Here is a 19,648-nt window from a genome sequence, read left to right as displayed (position 1 = left end):
TGTTCTCAAACTTATCTGCATATTGAAATAATCTGAGGAGCTTAAAAAAATATGGGTCCTGTATGCTACCTCCAGAGGTTGTGATTTAATTAGTCTGGTGTATTGTCTGGGAGAGGAAACTTTTCTTTAAAAGATCTCCAGTTGATTCTAATGTGCAACCAAGTTTGAGAACTACTGCTTTATGAATATTATAGTTAAAAAATTTTTTTTATCTTGTCTACTTTGTTTCTCTGATTTCCTTTGTTCTGTCAGTTTTAGTCTCTATTTTTCTGGCTTTCTTCAAATGTCCAGTGGTCTCTGACTATACATTCATAAGAATGAGAGCTGTAAACATGCCTGCACGCGCACACACACACACACACACACACACACACACACACGAATGACACCAGAAAGCTGACTGGAAGTAGGTGGGCAGGTAGGGACCTGTACATTTGCTTCAAGCCCCCCTGTCAGTATCTGTAGGGCTTTTCTCTTTGGCTGATCAGTTTCCCGAGAGAGGGCTCTTCCAAAATTCTGCTCTGAAGATATAAGCCTGGAAGAGGGCTGAAGGTCTCACTGCTCATTCGTCTATTTCATCCTCTTATTTTAAGTATGGCCCCTCTTCCATGTTGTCATAATTGCTCGGTTCTCACGTCCAGAGCCTCCTTGGCTCAGCAGGTAAGGAGGTGGGCAGCACAGATGGGGAAGGTTGTGAGGATTTCATCCTTCTACAAACCCTCCTGTTTTCAGCACCACCCTGCACACATGCCATCAGAAATATCTGACACTTTCAATTCCTGATCTTTTCCAGGGTTCTGCAGTGTCAAATAGCTTACTTTGTGTTGGTTTCTCTGTCCCTCTCCTCCAGAGGCAGTCAAATTTCAGGTCTTCTTCCCCCTCCCCGACTAATCAGTTACTCGTCCATCTTCCAAAATTGTGTTGCTATCTAGTCTACCATCATTTTCTTTCCTATTATCTGTACTTGCTGATTTATATCTTTTTATTCCTGTCCAGTCATTTTAGTAAGGTTAAAGGAGGGAATGAAGATATAAATACTTGTATTTAATTTTTTTCTACTTAGAAGTGCTGAGAGCCTAGGATCAGCAAAGGTGAGGGACACTTCAAGCAAAGAAAAACCTTCATAAAGGTTTAGTTAGAAGAGGGAACTCAGGAGTCCCACGTAGAGCATGGCAAGCAGATTGGTTTTGCAGTTCACATTGGGGAATTATGGAAAATGAGGATCTCAGGGTTGGGAGAGAGTTGCCAAATGGAAAGTCTAAAAGGTCAAGTTGAAAATTTATACTTAGTAAGATAATTATTATATCTCACATTTTGTGGCACTTAATCTTTTCACATATTTTTACCCACAGGACAAGACTAAGAGTTAAGTTAGTGTTTATTATAACTGTTTCATCTATGCCTAGATTAACTGAGGCATAGAAGTTAACTGCTTTTTCCCAGGGCCACAGAGCAAGTAGCCAAAAGGGAGTAACTACAGATTGTTGAAGAGGAGAAGATCCCGTGATGAAAAGTGTCTGAAGATGATCACAGGAGAGCAATGGTGGATATGCTGGAGTAGGGAGATAAACGAAAAGGCCCACGCACGAACCAGTAACTTAGTCAGGAAGTACAGTTGATCCTCATTATTTGGCAATCCGCTTTTGTGAATTCATGTACCTGCTATAATTTATTTGTAATCCCCAAATCAATATTTGCAGTGTTTTCATGATCATTTGCAGACATGCTCAAAACAGTGAAAACCTTGAGTTGCCCAATGCCTATCTTCCCAGCTGAGGCTGAATAAGGCTTCATTCTGCCTTCTGGTTTCAGCTTTCGTGCTGTAAACAAGTGCCCTTTTCATGGTCTACTTAGTGCCACATCCTTTGCTTGCTGGTGGTAATTCTGCTGTTTAAAATGGCCCCCAATCATAGTGCTGAAGTGCCATCAAGTGTTCCTAAGTGTAATTAGCCTGTGATGTGCCCTATGGAGAGAGTGTGTAGACAAGCCTCCTTATGGCATGATTTATAGTGCTGGTGGCTATGAGTTCAATGAATCAATGGTTGTTTGACAAAAATGTTATGACCAGGGCACACAGGAACCTAACCTTGTATTTCCTCTAGGAGCAATGGTTCAGTATTTGCTAACTCCGTGTTTGTGGTGACATGATAGGACATAACTACCATGAGGAACAAGACTCAACTGTATTTATTAGTGTTGAGTCTCAGCTCTAGCCAAAGAAGACAATCCAATTGTTCCCTGAAAATCTAATGGAGAATTTGAGTTCCTATCACATTTTGCCTCTCTTTTTCCCCTGAGTTAAATGTGAGCATTGATGGTATCCATTTGAGAGCAGAGCACCTGGTCCCAATATGGTGTCAAAGCGAGGCCAGAGCTCAAATGTTCCTGCTCCTAAAATTCAAGCATGTTGTGAACATCATAGTTGGGTTGAGTCTGTAAGAAACAATTCCCCTCCTGTCTATGTGATCATTGTGTATATATTGGGCTGATAGTGTAGCATTTTAATGTAATCTCCCCCTCCAATCAATTATTGCCCCATTTTCCCCCATATCAGTACTTGGCTCCATTATCCATTCAGTTGCTCAAGCCAAAAGACCTGGGCATCATCCTTGATTTCTTTCCTTCCACCCCCAACATCCAATTGATCACCAAGATCTGTTGGTTCTATTTCTACTGGTTATTTATCTGTTGTCTCTCAGCCCCACACCCTCCCTTCTATACTTTCCTTTAAACTGCTGGATTTTCCAGATTCCCTTACTAGCTGTTCATTTCTGCCAGTGGGAGGCACCGGCAGGATCTGAGAAGGTGGGAGACAGGAAGCAGCAGGCATTGCTTGCAGTTGCTGTAGCAGTGAGGGTGAGGGTCTGCGGATTTCAGCAGTGCCTCAGTGTGGCACCTCCTCAGCCATTCAAGACCACAGTAGCCTCTTCTGCTTCCAGCATCCGCAGTGGATACCACCCCTTTAACCTTCATTCTTTCACACCCTCCATTCTCCCCTTTGTTCCTTCAGCCCTTCCAACATGTTTGTAACCAATTTCCCATATTTAACACCCTGTGTTAGAAATAACTAGCATGGTTTCTGACTTCCTGACTGGAGCTTGGCTGATAAAACCTCCAAAATATTTCCTGAATCTGTCCATCTCTACTACTACCACCACTACCACCCTAATCCAAGGCACATTCATCTCTCACCTGGATTACTGCCATAGCTAGGCTCCCCGAGACCACAACCAGACAGGTCTGGGGCTAGACAGGCAGGGATCCTGAAAGGCAGGCAGCATTAACTGGGCAGAGACTCCTAGAGAAATGAAGTTCCAGGAGAAAAATGATTCCCCTCTACTGCCAGCCTTGGAGGACTGGGGTTTGATTTTATTTCACAAAGTTGGTTTGCTTAAAATGCTACTCACTTAATGCCTATTACTAGGCCAAGTTCCTGGTCTCTGCCTTATGCTCAGTCTGCCTTTTCTCTTTCATATTTTAGAACAGCAGGATAACCTAAAAGATAGAGCATTTTATTTGTAAAATCTTTGCCAACTAACTTTAAGAATGAAAGAAAATAATTTCATCGCTATCTCAAAAAGAACATCTTTTAAGCTTTCCTCTCCACTGGAGCATCCTGGGATCCCAGATTCCAATTCTTCAACTCAAATTTCCACAGTGGTGGAGATGCATAATTCTCATGGGAAGGAAACCTGAGACAGGCAGAAGCCACTTAAGGAACCCGTGCAGTGCTTTCTGGCAGAGAGGGGAGTGGGACTGTCCGAGTCAAGCTGTGATGCAGGCAAGGATGCAGGGGGCTGATAACACTCTCTCCTTCTCAGCTAGGGTAGAGGAGCCAGCTCATCCTTGAAACAGTGACCTGGGAGGTGTCTCAGCTGAAGGCTAATGTCTCTGCATCTCCAGCTTGGGAGGTGGCGTTGGAGGGAGGGGTGAATGCTTTCTTGCCTTCAGCTAGAGCTTTAAAATGCTGTGAAGAAAGAGGAGAGGAAACATAGGATATTTGGGATATGCTAGTGGCTACATTTGAGCAAGAATTAACCTCTTTAAGCTCCGATTTTCTCCCAATACTACTTCCAAAATAATTCCTTGGTGTTGTCTTTGAAACACAGCTAGAAATTTGTCCCACCTCCTTCAATAATGAACCCTTTTCCTTCCTGCCTGCCTCCATTCATTAGGCCACTTAGTTCTCCTGTAAGAAGGAGTGTCCTCTGTAGACCTTACCTAGCCTCATCTAAGGCCCACAGCTCTTCTACTTCTCCCTCCTTTAAAAGCCCCACTCCTGCCTGCCTTGCTGCTCTCTTAATTACGGGGAAGGTAATGGTAACTCCGGGCAGAGACATCCTCCACTGTCACAGGACACAATCACAGCAGACTCAGGATGGCGGAGACTCAGGGATGCTCACTTAAGTCAGGATCTAATGCTGGTCTTACCTGTGAGTTCTTGAATTCTGAGTAGAGGGAAAAGAGCAGGTGGAGGGACTGAATCCGACTCTTGTAGACAGGGATGTCTAGGATGGCTGAAATCAAGAACTCCCATGAGCAGAACCAAACAGAAATCCGGGAATTATGGGGAATCTCTGCTTAGGAGAGCCAATCCCCTCCCGGATGGGATGTGTTACTATGACTTTGGGGGTTAAATACCCAGCAGGTAGTCACATAAGCCCAAATACCATCCCTGAGTGCTGCCAAATAGCACTACAGGCTTAAAGTGAAGGCTGCAACTCAAGATGCTATCTTCCCAGAGTAAACGAGCCTTTTAAAAAGACCACAATGTGTTTATCCAGAGACGGCAACATGGAAGGGATGGGAGAGCTTACCACAGATCATGTCAATGTACTCTGCCAGGCTGCAATCAACCTCTGCTGTGGGCAGGCTCACCTAGGAGGAGCACAGGATGGACCAAAGTCAAAAGGCTGAAGTTTCAGTGTCCCAGCACCACTTTCTCTCTCTCTGAAGGAAAAGAGCTCCTAGCTTAAGGTGTATTATGGGCTGAATTGTGTTCCCCCAAAATTCATATGTTGAAGTCCTAACCCCTAGTACCTCAGAAAATGACTGTATTTGGAGATAACAGTCTTAAAAAAGATAATTAAGTTAAAATGAGGTCATTAGGGTGAACCCTAATTCAGTATGACTAGTGTCCTTATAAGAAGAGGAAATTAGGACACAGACACATACAGAGGGAAGACCATGTGAATATATAGGGAGAAAATGGCCAAGGAGAAAGGCCTCAGAAGAAATCAACTCTGCCAACACCTTGATCTCAGACTTCCAGCCTCTACAACTGTGAGAAAATTTCTGTTATTTAAGCCACCCTGTCTGTGGCACTTTGTTTTGGAACCCATACCAAACAATACAACATACTTATTTTTTCCTCTGATCAGTAAAATGGAGTTTGTCATACTCATTAATCACCAAAGTAGCAGATGATCTAACAGGACCAAAAGCCTTTATAAGTGAAATATACTGCCATGCTGTCTTACTGCGTATTTCTGTGAAGAAGAAACTGGCCCCAAGTTACGGCCAAGTATTTACAGTTACTTGGTGTTATAATGCCTAATGGTCCTAGGACACCACAGGTACAGAAAAAATGGACATAACATCTCAGGCGACAGGCTCTGGATCTAAACAAGTCATATTGTAAGTTTAAAAACCATTGGGTTCTTAAAAAATTTTTGTTTTCTTTTTACAAAAATTAGAAGGTATATAGTTCTGCAATTTCCTTTTTTTCACTTAAGAACATGTCATTGCTATTTCTCTGTATCAGAGCAAAATAAGGCCAAATAATATTCCATCGTATAAAGATTTCACTGAATGGATGTACTACAATCTATCTATTCAATTCCCTAACCACACATTTTTCCTCAGCTACCTCAGCTGCCTTGCTTTAAAATGCTGTGAGGAAAGATTGTTTTCAAATTCTTTGCTTTTATAACAATTCCTCAATAAACATGTACAAAAACCCTCTGTCTTCATGAGGTTTATATTTTAGTAGGGAGAAACAAAAAACAAAATAAGTAAGGTATGCAGTACGTTAGAAAGTAAGATTATGCAGAAAAAGCAGGCAAAGAGGGTAGGGAACATGGGGGGCTGGTGTGGCAATTTTAAACATGACGGCCAGGAAGGACCTGTTAATCATCTTTGCTCAGTTTTCTCTTCTTGATATGTAAGAGCTCTTTGCTTGGATAGTAATATTGTCATAAATATATATTTAAATAATTTTTCTCAGTCCGTCACTCTTTTAACTTTGCTTATGGTAACTATTGGTACTTCGAACTTTTTATTTCTATGACTCTAAACTGTTACATTTTCCCCATTATTACTGTTAAGTTTCTTTTTTTTTTTAAATAATTTTATTTATTTATTTTTCCCCCCAAAGCCCCAGTAGATAGTTGTACGTCATAGTTGCACATCCTTCTAGTTGCTGTATGTGGGACGCGGCCTCAGCATGGCTGGAGAAGCGGTGTGCGGGTGCGCGCCCGGGATCCGAACCCGGGCCGCCAGCAGCGGAGCGCGCACTTAACCGCTAAGCCACGGGGCCAGCCCTAAGTTTCTAATTATGCTAAAAAACACCTAACCATCCTAACAGTATTAAATATTTCTCCTACTTTTTAAAAATAGTACTTGTATAGCTTTATTTTTACATTAACTGTTTAATTTATTCGGAATTCATGTATGCACATGGTTGAGATACAGGCCTAATTTAATTTTTTTCAAATGGCTAGTCAATTGTCTCATTTCACAACCCATTCTATCTCCAATCATCTAAACACTACCTTTCTTTTTTGTTGTTGTTGTTGTTGTTTCTTTTTTGTATCACTACCTTTCTTATACATCAAATTCCCACATATTCATGGGTTTGTTTCTGGATTATTATGTGCTGCTGATCTATTTCTATTCCTATGCCAGTACATTATTGTTTTATTTACTATAGTTTTATAATGTGTTTCTAATGTCTGATAGGGCAAATCCTCCGTTATTTTTTCCCTAAAATTTTCATGGTTAGTCTTAAAAATTGATTCTCTCAGATAAACTTCATTACGAAATTTTTAATTTCTAAAAAATGCAGTTAAAATCCTAATCAAAACAGCCTTACACTTACATAGTAAACAACTGGAGAGGACTGACAGTGCTACAAGGTTGAATCGTCCCCTCTAGGAACATGGCTTGACTCCTCATTCATTCAGATCATGTGTCATGCCCTTCATTAAAGTTTTTTTATTTTTTTTTAACAATTTAGTCACTACTGACCTTAAATAGTTTTTTGTTTTTTTTCCTGAGGAAGATTGGCCCTGAGCTAACATCTGTTGCCAATCTTCCTCCTTTTTTCCTTTTTTCTCCCCAAAGCCCCAGTAGATAGTTGTATGTCATAATCGTACATCCTTCTACTTGCTCTATATGGGACGCCACCATAGCATGGCTTGATGAACGGTGAGTAGGTCCCTGCCCAGGATCCAAACTGGTGAACCCCTGGCCGCCGAAGCGGAGCGTGCAAACTTAACCGCTACGCCACTGGGCCGGCCTCTGAAGTTGCATAATTTTTTTTTTTTTTTTTTGTGAGGAGATCAGCTCTGTGCTAACATCCGCCAATCCTCCTCTTTTTTTGCTGAGGAAGACGGCCCTGGGCTAACATCTGTGCCCATCTTCCTCCACTTTATATGGGACGCCGCCACAGCATGGCTTGTCAAGCAGTGCGTCAGTGCGCGCCCGGGATCCGAACCAGCGAACCCCGGGCCGCCGCAGCGGAGCGCGCGCACTTAACCGCTTGCGCCACCGGGCCGGCCCCTGAAGTTGCATAATTTGTTTTAAAAAATGTCTTACCAATTTCTTATTCAATTTATCCCTGAGCATTTTTTTAAATTTGGGGTAACTATGAATGGAACATTAGCTTCTTAGAGGAGCATAAATACCTCTGTGCAGAAGGTGCAGTCTAAAGCAGTAATACAGATGGTACATATGTTCAGCAAAAGGTATGTGTTAGAATGTTCATAGTAATATTACATAGTAATTTCTAATTACTCCAAACTGGAAACTACCCAAATGGCTATCATAGAATGGATAAACTGTCATATATTCAAACAATGGAATACTACACAGTAATGAGAACAAATGTACAACCACAATGTATGAAAAAATATGGATGAATCTCCATATGGATGAACAATATAGATGAGCAAAAGAAATAAGATACAAAAGAGTATGATTAGATTTAGGTAAATTACAAAATAGGCAAACCTAATCTATGCTGTTAGAAATCAGGATAGTGGTTATATTGGGAGGTGGGAGCATGAGGGGGCTTCCAGGATGCTAGCAATGTTCTGTTTTTTGATCTGAGGTGCTGGTTATACAAACATGTTCAGTTGGTGAAAATTAATTGACACTTATGTGTACGTTTCTGATTGTGTATTATACTTCAATTAAAAAGTTAATGATAGGCGCCGGCCCAGTGGCGCAAGCGGTTAAGTGCGCACACTCTGCTGCAACAGCGTGGGGTTCGCCGGTTCGGATCCCGGATGCGCACCGATGCACTGCTTGGCAGGCCATGCTGTACCAGCGTCCCATATAAAGTGGAGGAAGATGGGCACGGATGTTAGCCCAGGGCCAGTCTTCCTCAGCAAAAAAAAACAGAGGAAGATTGGCAGATGTTAGCACAGGGCTGATCTCCTCGCAAAAAAAAAAAAAAAGTTAATGATAATAATAATACAGGAAGAGAGAAAAGCCTGGGCCCTAGAGTGAATGCCATATTTTCTTAGCTCCTACTACCTTCCACTCACCTTGCCCAAAAGCTCTTCAAACTCTGGGGACCATTCCTGCATCAGCGTGTCAATATCGGGCATGGGCCTAAAAGTATAGAGGTGCATATGATAAAGAAACATGGACTGATGACATCAGCAACTTCCGGAACAGAATATTCTAAGATGAAGGGAGGTTCTCAACCTGGCACATTAGGATTTCAGGAGAACACAGACTGGGCAGACCAAACTTACCCAGAGCCTGAGGTTGGGAGGAGCTGGCTAAGTAATAATACCAGACAAACTACAATCTTTAGGTCTGCAATCTCAGCCAGTTGCTGCCAGGATCCGCAGGACCTCAGGTTGATCAAACATGTCCCCTGCTTTCGGGCCCTCTTCTCAGAAGCAATGGGCTCACAGGTGGTGAAGGTTACCATGGGTTACTGTGGTGAAGAATGTGGTATTTCATACCTGGTATAGTGCACAGTCGCAGGGGGCTTAGAACGATGTAACTCAGAGATGCTCTCAATCCATGTGTCAATGGCTTTGGGATTCTTTTCTGCATCTTCCAGGCTCTTTACTTTCATATGTTGCTAGAAAAATAAGGGGAAAGCCTGGCTGATAGCAGTGAAGTAGCTCCCTCATTTTCACAGAGTGGCTCATCACATGCTGCTATGTCATACACAAGGCAGCTGATGAAAAGGGAAGCCTGACAGCAGCCAAAGGCAGATTATAGAAACCCCTGATAAAATTCTCTGGAGCCATGGGAAAGCAGCATATCAATAGGATAGGACTGACCACAATTTCACACCTACTGGAATGGCTAGAATAAAAAAGACAGACAATAACAAGTGTTGGTGAGGATGTGGAGAAATTGGAACTCTTATTCATTGCTGGTGGGATTATAAATGGTTCAGGCACTTTGGAAAACAGTTTGGCAGTTCCTCAAAATGTTAAACACTTACCATATGCCCAACAATACCACTCCTACATATATGTCCATGAGAAATAACAATATATATCCATGTAAAAACTTGTACATGTTCATAGCAGTATAAGTAATAAAAGTGGAAACAACTAGTGAATGGCCAAACAAATGTGGTATGTCCATAAAATGGAATATTATTCAGTCATAAAAAAGGAATGAAGTAGGTACCAGGGGATAGGAGCAGGAGGGGATGAGGAGTCACTACTAATGGGTACAGGGTTTCTTTTTGAAAGAAAATGTTCTTAAATTAGATAGTGGTGATGGTTCTACAACTCTGTGAATACACTAAAAATCACTGAACTGTACAATTTAAAAGGGCGAATTTTATGGTAGGTAAATTATACCTCAATAAAACTGTTATTTAAAAAATAAGGCTGGGGGCCGGCCCAGTGGCGCAAGTGGTTAAGTGCGCGTGCTCCGCTGCAGCAGCCCAGGGTTCACCGGTTCGGATCCCAGGCGCGCAGTGACACGCTGCTTGGCAAGCCATGCTGTGGCAGTGTCCTATATAAAGTGGAGGAAGATGGCACGGATGTTAGCCCAGGGCCAGTCTTCCTCGGCAAAAAAAAGAGGAGGAGTGGCAGATGTCAGCACAGGGCTGATCTTCCTCACACACACACACACAAAAAAAATAAGGCTGGCCCAAAACCACAGCCATCCCTTTTGATAGGCAGTAAGTCAACTGTACAAATAACCAACAAGGCCTCCGCTCTCAGCCCTCTCCAGCTGGTGCCTGTTTCAGGCTAGAGACTTACAGTGATGTTGTGCTGTTTAGAATTCTCTGTTAACCAGAGTGAGAGCACTGTAGGGTCTGATTGCTTTGTAGAAGGCTCGTCCAACACCAACAGGCCAAGGTTGTCAGGCTTTCCATCAGGACGTGGGACCTGGTTAGGAGAAAGGTAAGAAAGCAGAGAGAAAAGTGAGAGGGACATAAAAAGGCCACACTTGTTGTTTCCAATAAACTGAAGAGAAAGAACTCTTCTGGTTCATCATTATTACTAGTATTGAAAAGCATGGCTGCATATCATGCTGTACTAAAATACTATCTAGAAAAAAATACATGATCTATAGGGCCTTAAATATAAAGCTAAAGTCATGCATAATTACGAGGCAAATACGTGACAAATTTTTAACATATAATGAGATAATCAAGTATTACCTAATAGCCATGAGTATAATTTGGAGTAGAGAGCAAGGTTAAGAACTCCAATGAAGTGAAGAATATATACCAAGGTAGGCAGTGCTAGTCAAGGGAATTAGCGGAACTGTTAGAGTAATGGAGGGGTCAGAAGAAACACCTCAGGAGTCATTTTTAGGATGTTCTGACCATACCTTTAAGAATGCATCAATATCCCCAACAGCTGGGATAAAATCAGGAATGAAAGGTTTCAATTTGTGGTCCAGGTCAATCAACTGAGGTGTGTACCTAGGAGATATTGCCAAGGGGAGGTGGAGACAGTCAGAGAAACTTACTTTACTATTCAGGCTAAAAAAATATATGGAGAATGGCCCTGCTTCAGACTAGAGGTAGGAAAGAGCAAGGTAGGGCTGGGGGTTACGGTTGGAGGTCCTAGTACTCACCTACTGATATACTGGAAGAGTTCCTTAATCTCAGCAGAAACTGGCAAATGCTCATAATCTGCAGGATCATAGGCCCTGGGAAAAGGAAAATATGGTTCAAAATGGCCCGTGAAGAGCAGATGTGGCTGATCCCTGGTTCCGCCTGTGTTACTCTGACTACAGGGCACTTGACTCTGAACCTAGTTTCTGCCATGCCCACATCTGCCTTTCCTGGGTGGTTTGCAAGGCAACTCCAAAATTGATTGTAATTAGCTCTCAGTTATCTCTGACAATGAAGAAGAACAGAGCTGCAGAAAATGCAAAACATAATTTTTTAAAATTTTAGAATGTAGCAATCATTTTTCCTTTTTTTGAATGAAAGGGATGAAGAGAAAAGGTGGAATGAGATTTTAATTTCTGACATGAAAATAGTTTGCCCCAAGAAAAAAAGGAATTTTATAAAGATGGTTTTCATAGTGTTGTTTATAAAAGTAAAAAATTAGAAACAAATAAAATATCCAACAATTGAGGGATGGTAGGTATGTCAAATTGAGTATTGCATAGTTATTTTAAAATACTCGTATTGATACATGAAATGTATACAGTAAAAAAAATTAGTAGAACACATATTAATTATATTTAAGTAAAATGTAATGAACATTGGCAAAGTATATGAGACTTGGAAAATTACTAATAAGGTTCTTGTGGGAAGAGTTGCTTAACAAAAAAGTTATATAGATTAATGACTTAAAGTTTACATTTCCCCAGATTATAACTTATAGAAGCAGGATATGACCATGAAGGAAGTCGGGAAGCATGAAAGTTAGTCTAGGATTAAACATTTGCCTGATTTACTTAGTGTCTACCTGGAGGTGGATAATCCAAAGGTAGCTATTTTTATTTTTATTAAACTACTTTATTTAATAAATGATGCATGCACATGATACAAAATAACAGGAACAAAATATATACAGTGAAAAGTTATGTCTCCCTTCCACTCCTGTCCCCTTGCCACCAAGTTCCCCTCCCAAAAGGAATCACTATTATTAGTTTCTAGTGTATCCTAGAGTCTATGTAATATTTGTTTTGTACACGTGGTAGCACAGCATAAACACTTCTATACATTTTTAAAATTTAACAATATCTCTTGAGATTGTTCTTTATCAGTGCATAGAGTTGCTGCCTCATACTTTGTAATGGTAAGACAGAATTCTACTGATTGGCCACATCATCATTTATTTAACCAGTAATTGTATTTTAAATGGATGGGCCTTTGAATCCACTTTGATTAAAACCTATAGCACGGGTCATGACTAATCTAGCACCAGGGCTGGAACAAGGTGAGAAGCTTTTCAATTAAGCATCATCCAGGAACATTTTGCCTAAACATGGGGCTCCTGAACCACCTATTCTCTACCTGTCCAAAAAAAGGTCTGGGCCTGAAACAGAAATGCTCCTGTGGATGAATGTTTTTCTTGCTAAACAGAAATGCTTTGTTATGTATAGAAATTTATTATTCTCTTTTCCAGAATGTGAACTCCTTAAAGTCAGGGACCATCTTTCAGATTTACTCAGCAAATTCTAATGAAATCTCTGAGCCCACTAATGTTTCAGATAGTGCAAGTGACATCACAGGACTCAGTGAGGCTGTGGAGCCAGAAAAGAATGAAAACTCATCATTTTGGGCTTCTGAGACATCTGAAAATGCTAAATAGAGGAGACCAAAAGAGATGCTGGAATTTCAGTTCTAACTGATGTCCTCTGGTCTAGTATTTTGAAGGAGGTGTTTTCCTCCTTGCCTTGGGTGTCCTAGGCTAGGGGACTTTCCTCACCCTTCCAGAGGGGCCCCATGCTCTTCATCATCATCGTCTTCATCAGAATCAGTTTCAGATGAGTCATCATCATCATCATCGTCGTCGTCGTCGTTTTCACTAAAGCCCCGCTGAGGTGTCAGCTTCGAGGTCGTCTTCTTCTCCTGAGATAGGGCAGGGTAGGCATAGAGAGGTCCACATAAAGAGAAATTTAGTGTACCTATGCCCAGTTCTCTCCCAGTGCTCTAACCAATACCCTCCCACCTGGCACCAAACCACCAGAAAAAGAAGGTAGCACTCTCCAGAAGAGCCTGAGAACCTTCTTCTGCTCCTGCTTGGCTGCAAACTAGATCCCCACTTTCCATAACCATATTCTATTTCTCTACTTGAGGCTTGGGGATAAATTTTATCCAATATATATCTATTTTACCTATTACTCAGGAGATCCCGAGAACTCTGCATAAACTTTATCCAGTCAACCTCAACTCTAAAACTTACGAACTTTTGAAGAGGAAGGCAACTCTAAATAGTTATTTTGGGAGGAAATGGGGGAAGATGAAGTGGGGAAGACAAACTTTAGGGGATCTTAATACTCACAAAGATCACAGGGAGGAAATCTAGATTTAATTTGCAAGACTTCCCAGAGTAAGCTGCTTGTAACTATCAACAGAAGAAATGTCATAGTCAACCGTGTGCCTGAATTCCGACCAGCAGTTCCAGAGACTGTGGGTTTTCTATTTCCATTCAGTGATACTTCTCTTCAGTGGGTATCTGACTATCCATACTTCCCTTCCCTTCCCCCTTAAGTTAAATGCAATGAGTACACATTATATGTCAAGATAAGAGACTCTTCTGTCTTGGCATTATAACCTACCTTTCTGAGCTTCTGGTTCGCTAGGTACCATCCCACCCTCTCAAGTCCATGAGAAGGGGTCTGGTGACGCTTGGGGTTTGCAGGGGCAGTTGGGACGGGATCCATGTCTTTGCCTCTGTGGCCTGGAGCCTGTGGCATGCCCTCACTTAGGACCTGAAGGATGACCAATTGGCCCCCTTTAAAAGTAGGTTGTGAAAGCTTGGTTTCCATATGCAATATGGCTTATACTGAGGTTAATAGATTTCTGGTTCTAGTTTTAAAAATCATTTAACATTTCTTTTACAGTAAAGCAGCTATTGGCACATAAAATTGTCATACAGTACAGGACATCAAAATGTTTTTGGTCACATTTTCCTCTAAGCACAACACAGATGTATTATACATAGATAAAAATATATTTTAACTAATCTGTAATAGGTGTGACACATGACACACAGTTGCAAAATTTATTCTGTGACTATGCCTTATTGGTATACAACTGATAAGAATCTCCTATAGTGTTCTTTCTTAATTCAAAATCCGCCAAAATTATCTTTGGTCACATGGGAAGCAGTTTGGCAAAGGGAGCTCTTTAAGAATATTGACTGTCAATTTAAAGACTACTCAAAAATGGACCCTTTATGCTGATTCTGGGTACACACTAAATTGGAAAGATAAATGAGCCTTGAATATTGACCAAATCATGATGAAGACTAGAAAAATTTAGGGTGAATATACAAAATTAGGGGGTCACTTTAGGAAAATTGTACACTTTTCTTTTGTCTGCTTCTACAAAGTTGTGCTTTGCAAAATTCCTGATCTAAAGGCAGAAGACTTTATATACCACAGACAAATGCCTAAAAAATTACTCTGGGTAAAATGTTAAAGCAGCATACTAGTCACAAAGTGGGGCTACCTTAACATGTTACCTTTTAGGCTTTTTATGATATCAATCTATATCACTACAGCTTTCTGCATTATTTCAAAAATTCTTCTTCACCTGAGCTTTCAAAGTGCTTATTCTTGAAGGACAATTACAGTGTAACCATTGGACCATGTGCTAAGGCTGAACACAACAGTTATTAAGCAGAGAATATGTGCTACTTGAAGGTCTATCTGGCTAGAGCTGTAGACATCTTTCCATCTTTCTTTCAGAAACAGGGGTGATTCTCTAGGTTCACAGAATAACAACAAGTGACATCTGGGTCTTAAGACTTCAAAATTAAAGTCTCTTGTACAAAATATTGGTAGTATCACAAGTGTTGATAATGAACAAATGCCTAGACCAATAATTCCAAACTTGCTTTATCATAAGAATTACTTGGAGTGCTTGCCAAAAATATAAATTCCCAGGCTTTTACCTTCAATATTCTAATTCAGTAGTTCTGGGTGGGGACTGGGAACCTGTATTTTTAAAAATAAGTTCCCCACTTGATTCTTATGATCAGTGAAATTTGTGAAACGCTGGTCTACATTATATGAAATTCCTCACCAAAAAGTCAGCTGTATTGGTAGGCTTTATTCCCGAGGGAGAGTCCACATCTTAAGGCTCTTTGCTCTTGATTTTCCTCCATGAGCTCAAAGGTACCCAGCCACCGGAGGTGAGCATTCAAGAAATGTTTACTACTGAACTAGTCTCATGTCAAACTCACTACTAAAAACTCAAAGCAGAAATTCCCCAAGACGCAGTGGGTTATACTGTACCTTGTTATTTTCCTCTTCATACTCATCACTGCTATCAGCCATAGTCTTGTCAGGAAGATGGGCAGAACGAGGAAGTCCTTAGAAGACAAGTTTCCCCTTTAGGTTATTGTTAAAATGATTTCTAAAGACAAATATTTTTAGTTTATAATATTTTATGCTCTAACCATTTTATAGAACAGGGTTTATAAGAACATCTAGCTAAAGGGCAGGAGAGTGAATTCTAGCCATGGCTCTGTCAATTCAATTCAAGAAATGGTTACTAAGCACTACTGTGCTTAAGGCATTGGGTTAGATATTATACTAATCGGTTATCTGCCATTGCATAAATAATATAAGATCTGCCCTTAGTTTACACACTGGTAAAATGAGGTTAGTAATTAGGAAAGTGAAAAGGGTGCTAGATGTATAGTGAGAAGACTGGGTTTGAAGGACAACTCTATCACTTGGACGAAATAACCTCTTTGAGTTTCAGTATTTCCATCTCTAAATAGGGTCACTCAGGACTGTTCTAAGGATCAAATGAAAAAACCTATGTGGAAGGAACTGACCCAGCTCCTGGCAAATAATAGTCACAAATATAAATCTGAATCAGTGTCCATAAGATGAGAGCAATAAAGATATTCTGAACAATTAAAAGTATAACCAGATGTAAGATATTAACTGTCATGGAAACATGTTCAATGATTTCCAAATCAAATAAATGCCAATTAAATACCATTTTTCAGCCTACTAAATTTCCCAAACTGAAAATAAGTTATAATGTCCACAGCTGGCAAGATTACAAACATGTTCAAGTCAAAAACCTGGGTGTCTGGGCCAGCCCCGTGGCTTAGCAGTTAAGTGTGCGCGCTCCGCTGCTGGCGGCCCGGGGTTTGGATCCCAGGCGCGCACTGACACACCGCTTCTCCGGCCATGCTGAGGCCGCGTCACACATACAGCAACTAGAAGGACGTGCAGCTACGACATACAACTATCTACTGGGGCTTTGGGGGAAAATAAATAAATAAAATTATAAAACAAAAACAAAACAAAAACCCGGGTGTCTGGGTATATTTACATATACCCAAAAAATTGAAAACAGGGACTCAAACAGATACTGTATGAACCTGTACACCAATGGTTGTATGAACCGTACACCAATGTTCATAGCAGCATATTCACAATAACCGGAAGGTGGAAACAACCCAATTGTCCATCAAAAGATGAATAGATAAACAAAACGTGGTTATACATACATGGAATATTATTCAGTCATAAAAAGGAAGGAAATTTGAACACATGCTACAGCAAGGATGGACTTTGAAAACATCATGCTAAGTGAAATAAGCCAGACATGAAAGGACAAATGTATGATTGTATGATTCCACTTATGCAGTACCTAGAATAGGCAAATTCATAGAGACAAAGTACAATAGAGGTTACCAGGGGTTGGGGGAAGAGGAGAATGGGGAGTTATTGTTTAACGGGTATAGTTTCTGTCCAGGATGATGAAAAAGTTCTAGAAACAGTAGAGATAGTTACACAACATTATGAATGTACTTAATGCCATTGAATTGTACACTTCAAAATGGTAAAAGTGGTAAATTTTATGTTAGGTATATTTACCACAATAAACAAACAACCCTAGATGTCATTCTTGATTCCTAACTCAGGAGTCAAATCCAATCCATCAGCAAGTCTTAGTGATTCTACTACAACAGTATATCTTGTATCTGCCTCTTCTCTCTATTCTCAACCTCCTCATCACATCCAAGCCACTATCAGCCACTGCAACAGTCCTTTCAACTGGTTCCTACTTTCACCTTTGCACCTTTCAATCCATTCCACACAAAACAGCACACGACCTCTAACAGCTCTGCTTGTTATGCCTCCTGCCCGCCCACCTGTGATACCACGCCCCCTACCATATACTGGTCTCTTTCAAGTCCTCAAACTAACCCAAGTTCTTTCTGGCCTCAGGGCCTGCTCCCTTTTCCTGGCCTACTTCTCCTCAATGTCTGGATCCTTCACATCTTTCAGGCTCAAATGTCACCACCTTAGGTCTTCCCTGACCACTCTATCAAAAGTAGATCCCACTCCTCACCATTATTCCTCATAACATCAAACTCTGCCTCCATCAATGCACTTACCACATTTGCAGTGATGTTTGTTTACTCATTTGTCATCTATCTCCCATGATTACAAGCATCAGGATGGCAGGGCAGGGTCAATGTCTCTTTTAATATTGTATACCTAGTGCCAAGCATGAGGCTGACACATAGTAGGCATTCAAAAAATGTTTGTTGAATAAATAATGATGTCAAGTCCTTTTAAAATATTCCACTGAGATTTTGATTGGAAGTGCAGGTTAAAGGCAGGTTATTGCAGCATCTTCAAAACTGAGCAAAACAGTTTTGATAAGTTAAAAAAAAAAACCATGAACCCCTGGCAGATTGTGAACAGAGAAAGTAAATGGTGATAGGGTACAGCGGACAGGTTAGAGGAAGATCCTGTATTCTGGATGGCTGTGTTTTCTCCCCTCTTAATTAGTTAGAAAACAGAAACAATGGCAAGTGAAGTAACTTGACTCTGAAAGCCAACATTTGCTATTATAAAATAGGAACTTCTTGAAGACAATCATGAATCCATCCTGCCCTTTGTTCTGAGAACCATTTCTCTTCTTTCCTCTTCATTCATTCCTCTCTTACCTTTGTGTCTTGGGGTTGGAGTATATATACTTGCAACCTCTTCAGAGTCGTTAATCTCTAGACGCTCATCGTATGTCTGGTTTTCAACAATCTTGGTCTAAGCAAAAGGAGACATGATTACATAGCTCATATCACGGGACGTTAAGCACTGTGGGGAGTACCGTTCCAAACCAGCATTGGTTCCTCTTCCTTACTCATGACACTAGTTTTACGCGAAACCTTCACCCCCATTCAAACTTTCCTTAAGGCTTCTTCGCCCCAAGTCAAGCAGTTAAGTCATTCTGCTGCAGCTCTTCATTTAGGAACTGCTGGCAGGCTGGCTAAGGAATGAGGGAAACGTGGAGGGAAACGACAGCCAACTTCTGCAGCAGCTCCTTAAAGCTGTAAGATACACAAGACCCCGCGCAAGGGCAGAACAGGATTCCTCTGTAGATGGCGGCTCTCTTCTCAGGTTCGATCGGTTTCCCCAAGGCTGTTGGGGTTTCTCAGGGGAGGCTGAAGAGGCTCTAGAAAGAGTTCTCTCTGGGATCACCCCGTGGCGGGGGTCGGGGGGAAGAGAGGGTAAACTCCAGTCTCTCGGTCCCAGCCAATAATCCCCAAAGCATCATCCCCATCTACACTCCCCGTCTTGCAGGTCGGATCCCACTTAAGTTTCTTGGGGAGTAAAGGAAGCAGTACGGTTGGTAGTGGCGTGAAGGAGGGAGAGAAAGAACAGCTGTTGAGATGGAAAGAGGTAGAGAGGGTTGGGGAGAGGGAAGGGGAGTCCTTTAAAATTCCTCTTGGGAGGGAGAAAGGGAATTCTCTTTCTGCTAGGGTGAGTACGAATTACCTGTAGCCCCTCTGAATCCGTCTCCCCTAGATGGAAAGAACCCCAGCCTAAGGCTGGAGTCTCACTCCAATCTCAGGCTAGGCCACTTGAGGGATTCCACTTGAAGCAACCGGCCTGTTGTCAGTCGCTAGGCAGGAAAAAAAAAATTCGCGAGACTTGCTTTCACTCTCGTGCGACCTTCTCCATTCACTTGCGCATTACGTCTCTTCCAGAGAAGGATCCGAGGAGGATCAAGAGGGACTCGGATAAAGCCTCTCTGGGAGATCAAGTCTCCTGTTTGTCTATGGTTTCAATAAATGCGTCTGTGGCGGCATCTAGCGGTCACGGGTGAAAAAGCGGGCTGAGGAATTTCGGTTCGTATAGTTAGCCCTCCAATCTGGAAATACCGCGTGCATTCCGGCCCCCCCCCCCCCCCCCCCCCCCGCCAAGGACCATTGGGCATGCAATTCCTACTAAATCAGTCTCATCAGAATTTAGGCAAAAATCTCCA

At 41.5% G+C, this 19,648-nt stretch overlaps 1 protein-coding gene across 2 annotated transcripts; it reads right to left on the bottom strand.

Moving 5' to 3' along the window:
* Positions 1–712: 712 nt before the first annotated feature.
* On the bottom strand, positions 713–19,339 carry IFT46 (intraflagellar transport 46). Of its 2 annotated transcripts, XM_058545083.1 has the most exons (13): positions 19,159–19,339; positions 18,330–18,426; positions 15,643–15,719; positions 13,960–14,112; positions 13,107–13,249; positions 11,296–11,370; positions 11,047–11,140; positions 10,470–10,598; positions 9,201–9,322; positions 8,772–8,838; positions 4,818–4,878; positions 4,432–4,517; positions 713–3,967 (listed from the first exon to the last, which is right to left on the bottom strand). In XM_058545083.1, exons 3-13 carry the CDS (start codon positions 15,682–15,684, stop codon positions 3,872–3,874), a joined length of 1,068 nt encoding a protein of 355 aa, XP_058401066.1. In that variant the 5' UTR covers positions 15,685–15,719; positions 18,330–18,426; positions 19,159–19,339; the 3' UTR covers positions 713–3,871. The 2 variants fall into 2 exon arrangements, with proteins under 2 accessions (XP_058401066.1, XP_058401067.1); XM_058545084.1 differs by lacking the exon at positions 13,960–14,112 and having other exon boundaries at positions 19,159–19,338.
* Between the last annotated feature and the right edge of the window lie 309 nt (positions 19,340–19,648).

The sequence above is a fragment of the Diceros bicornis genome, chromosome 7 (assembly GCF_020826845.1).
Source record: "Diceros bicornis minor isolate mBicDic1 chromosome 7, mDicBic1.mat.cur, whole genome shotgun sequence".
Lineage (NCBI taxonomy): Eukaryota > Metazoa > Chordata > Mammalia > Perissodactyla > Rhinocerotidae > Diceros > Diceros bicornis.
The sequence above is the reverse complement of the archived record's forward strand: the minus strand, read 5'-3'. Positions and strand labels throughout refer to the sequence as shown.

Excerpts from the sequence above, each read along its gene's own strand:
- IFT46 (XM_058545083.1), bottom strand. The coding sequence starts at position 15,684 with ATGGCTGATAGCAGTGATGAGTATGAAGAGGAAAATAACAAG. Across the intron at positions 10,599-11,046 it reads ATATTGATGCATTCTTAAAG|GTCCCACGTCCTGATGGAAA; the intron begins GTATGGTCAGAA and ends TCTCCTAACCAG. Across the intron at positions 9,323-10,469 it reads CTAAACAGCACAACATCACT|CAACATATGAAAGTAAAGAG; the intron begins GTAAGTCTCTAG and ends TTATTTTTCTAG.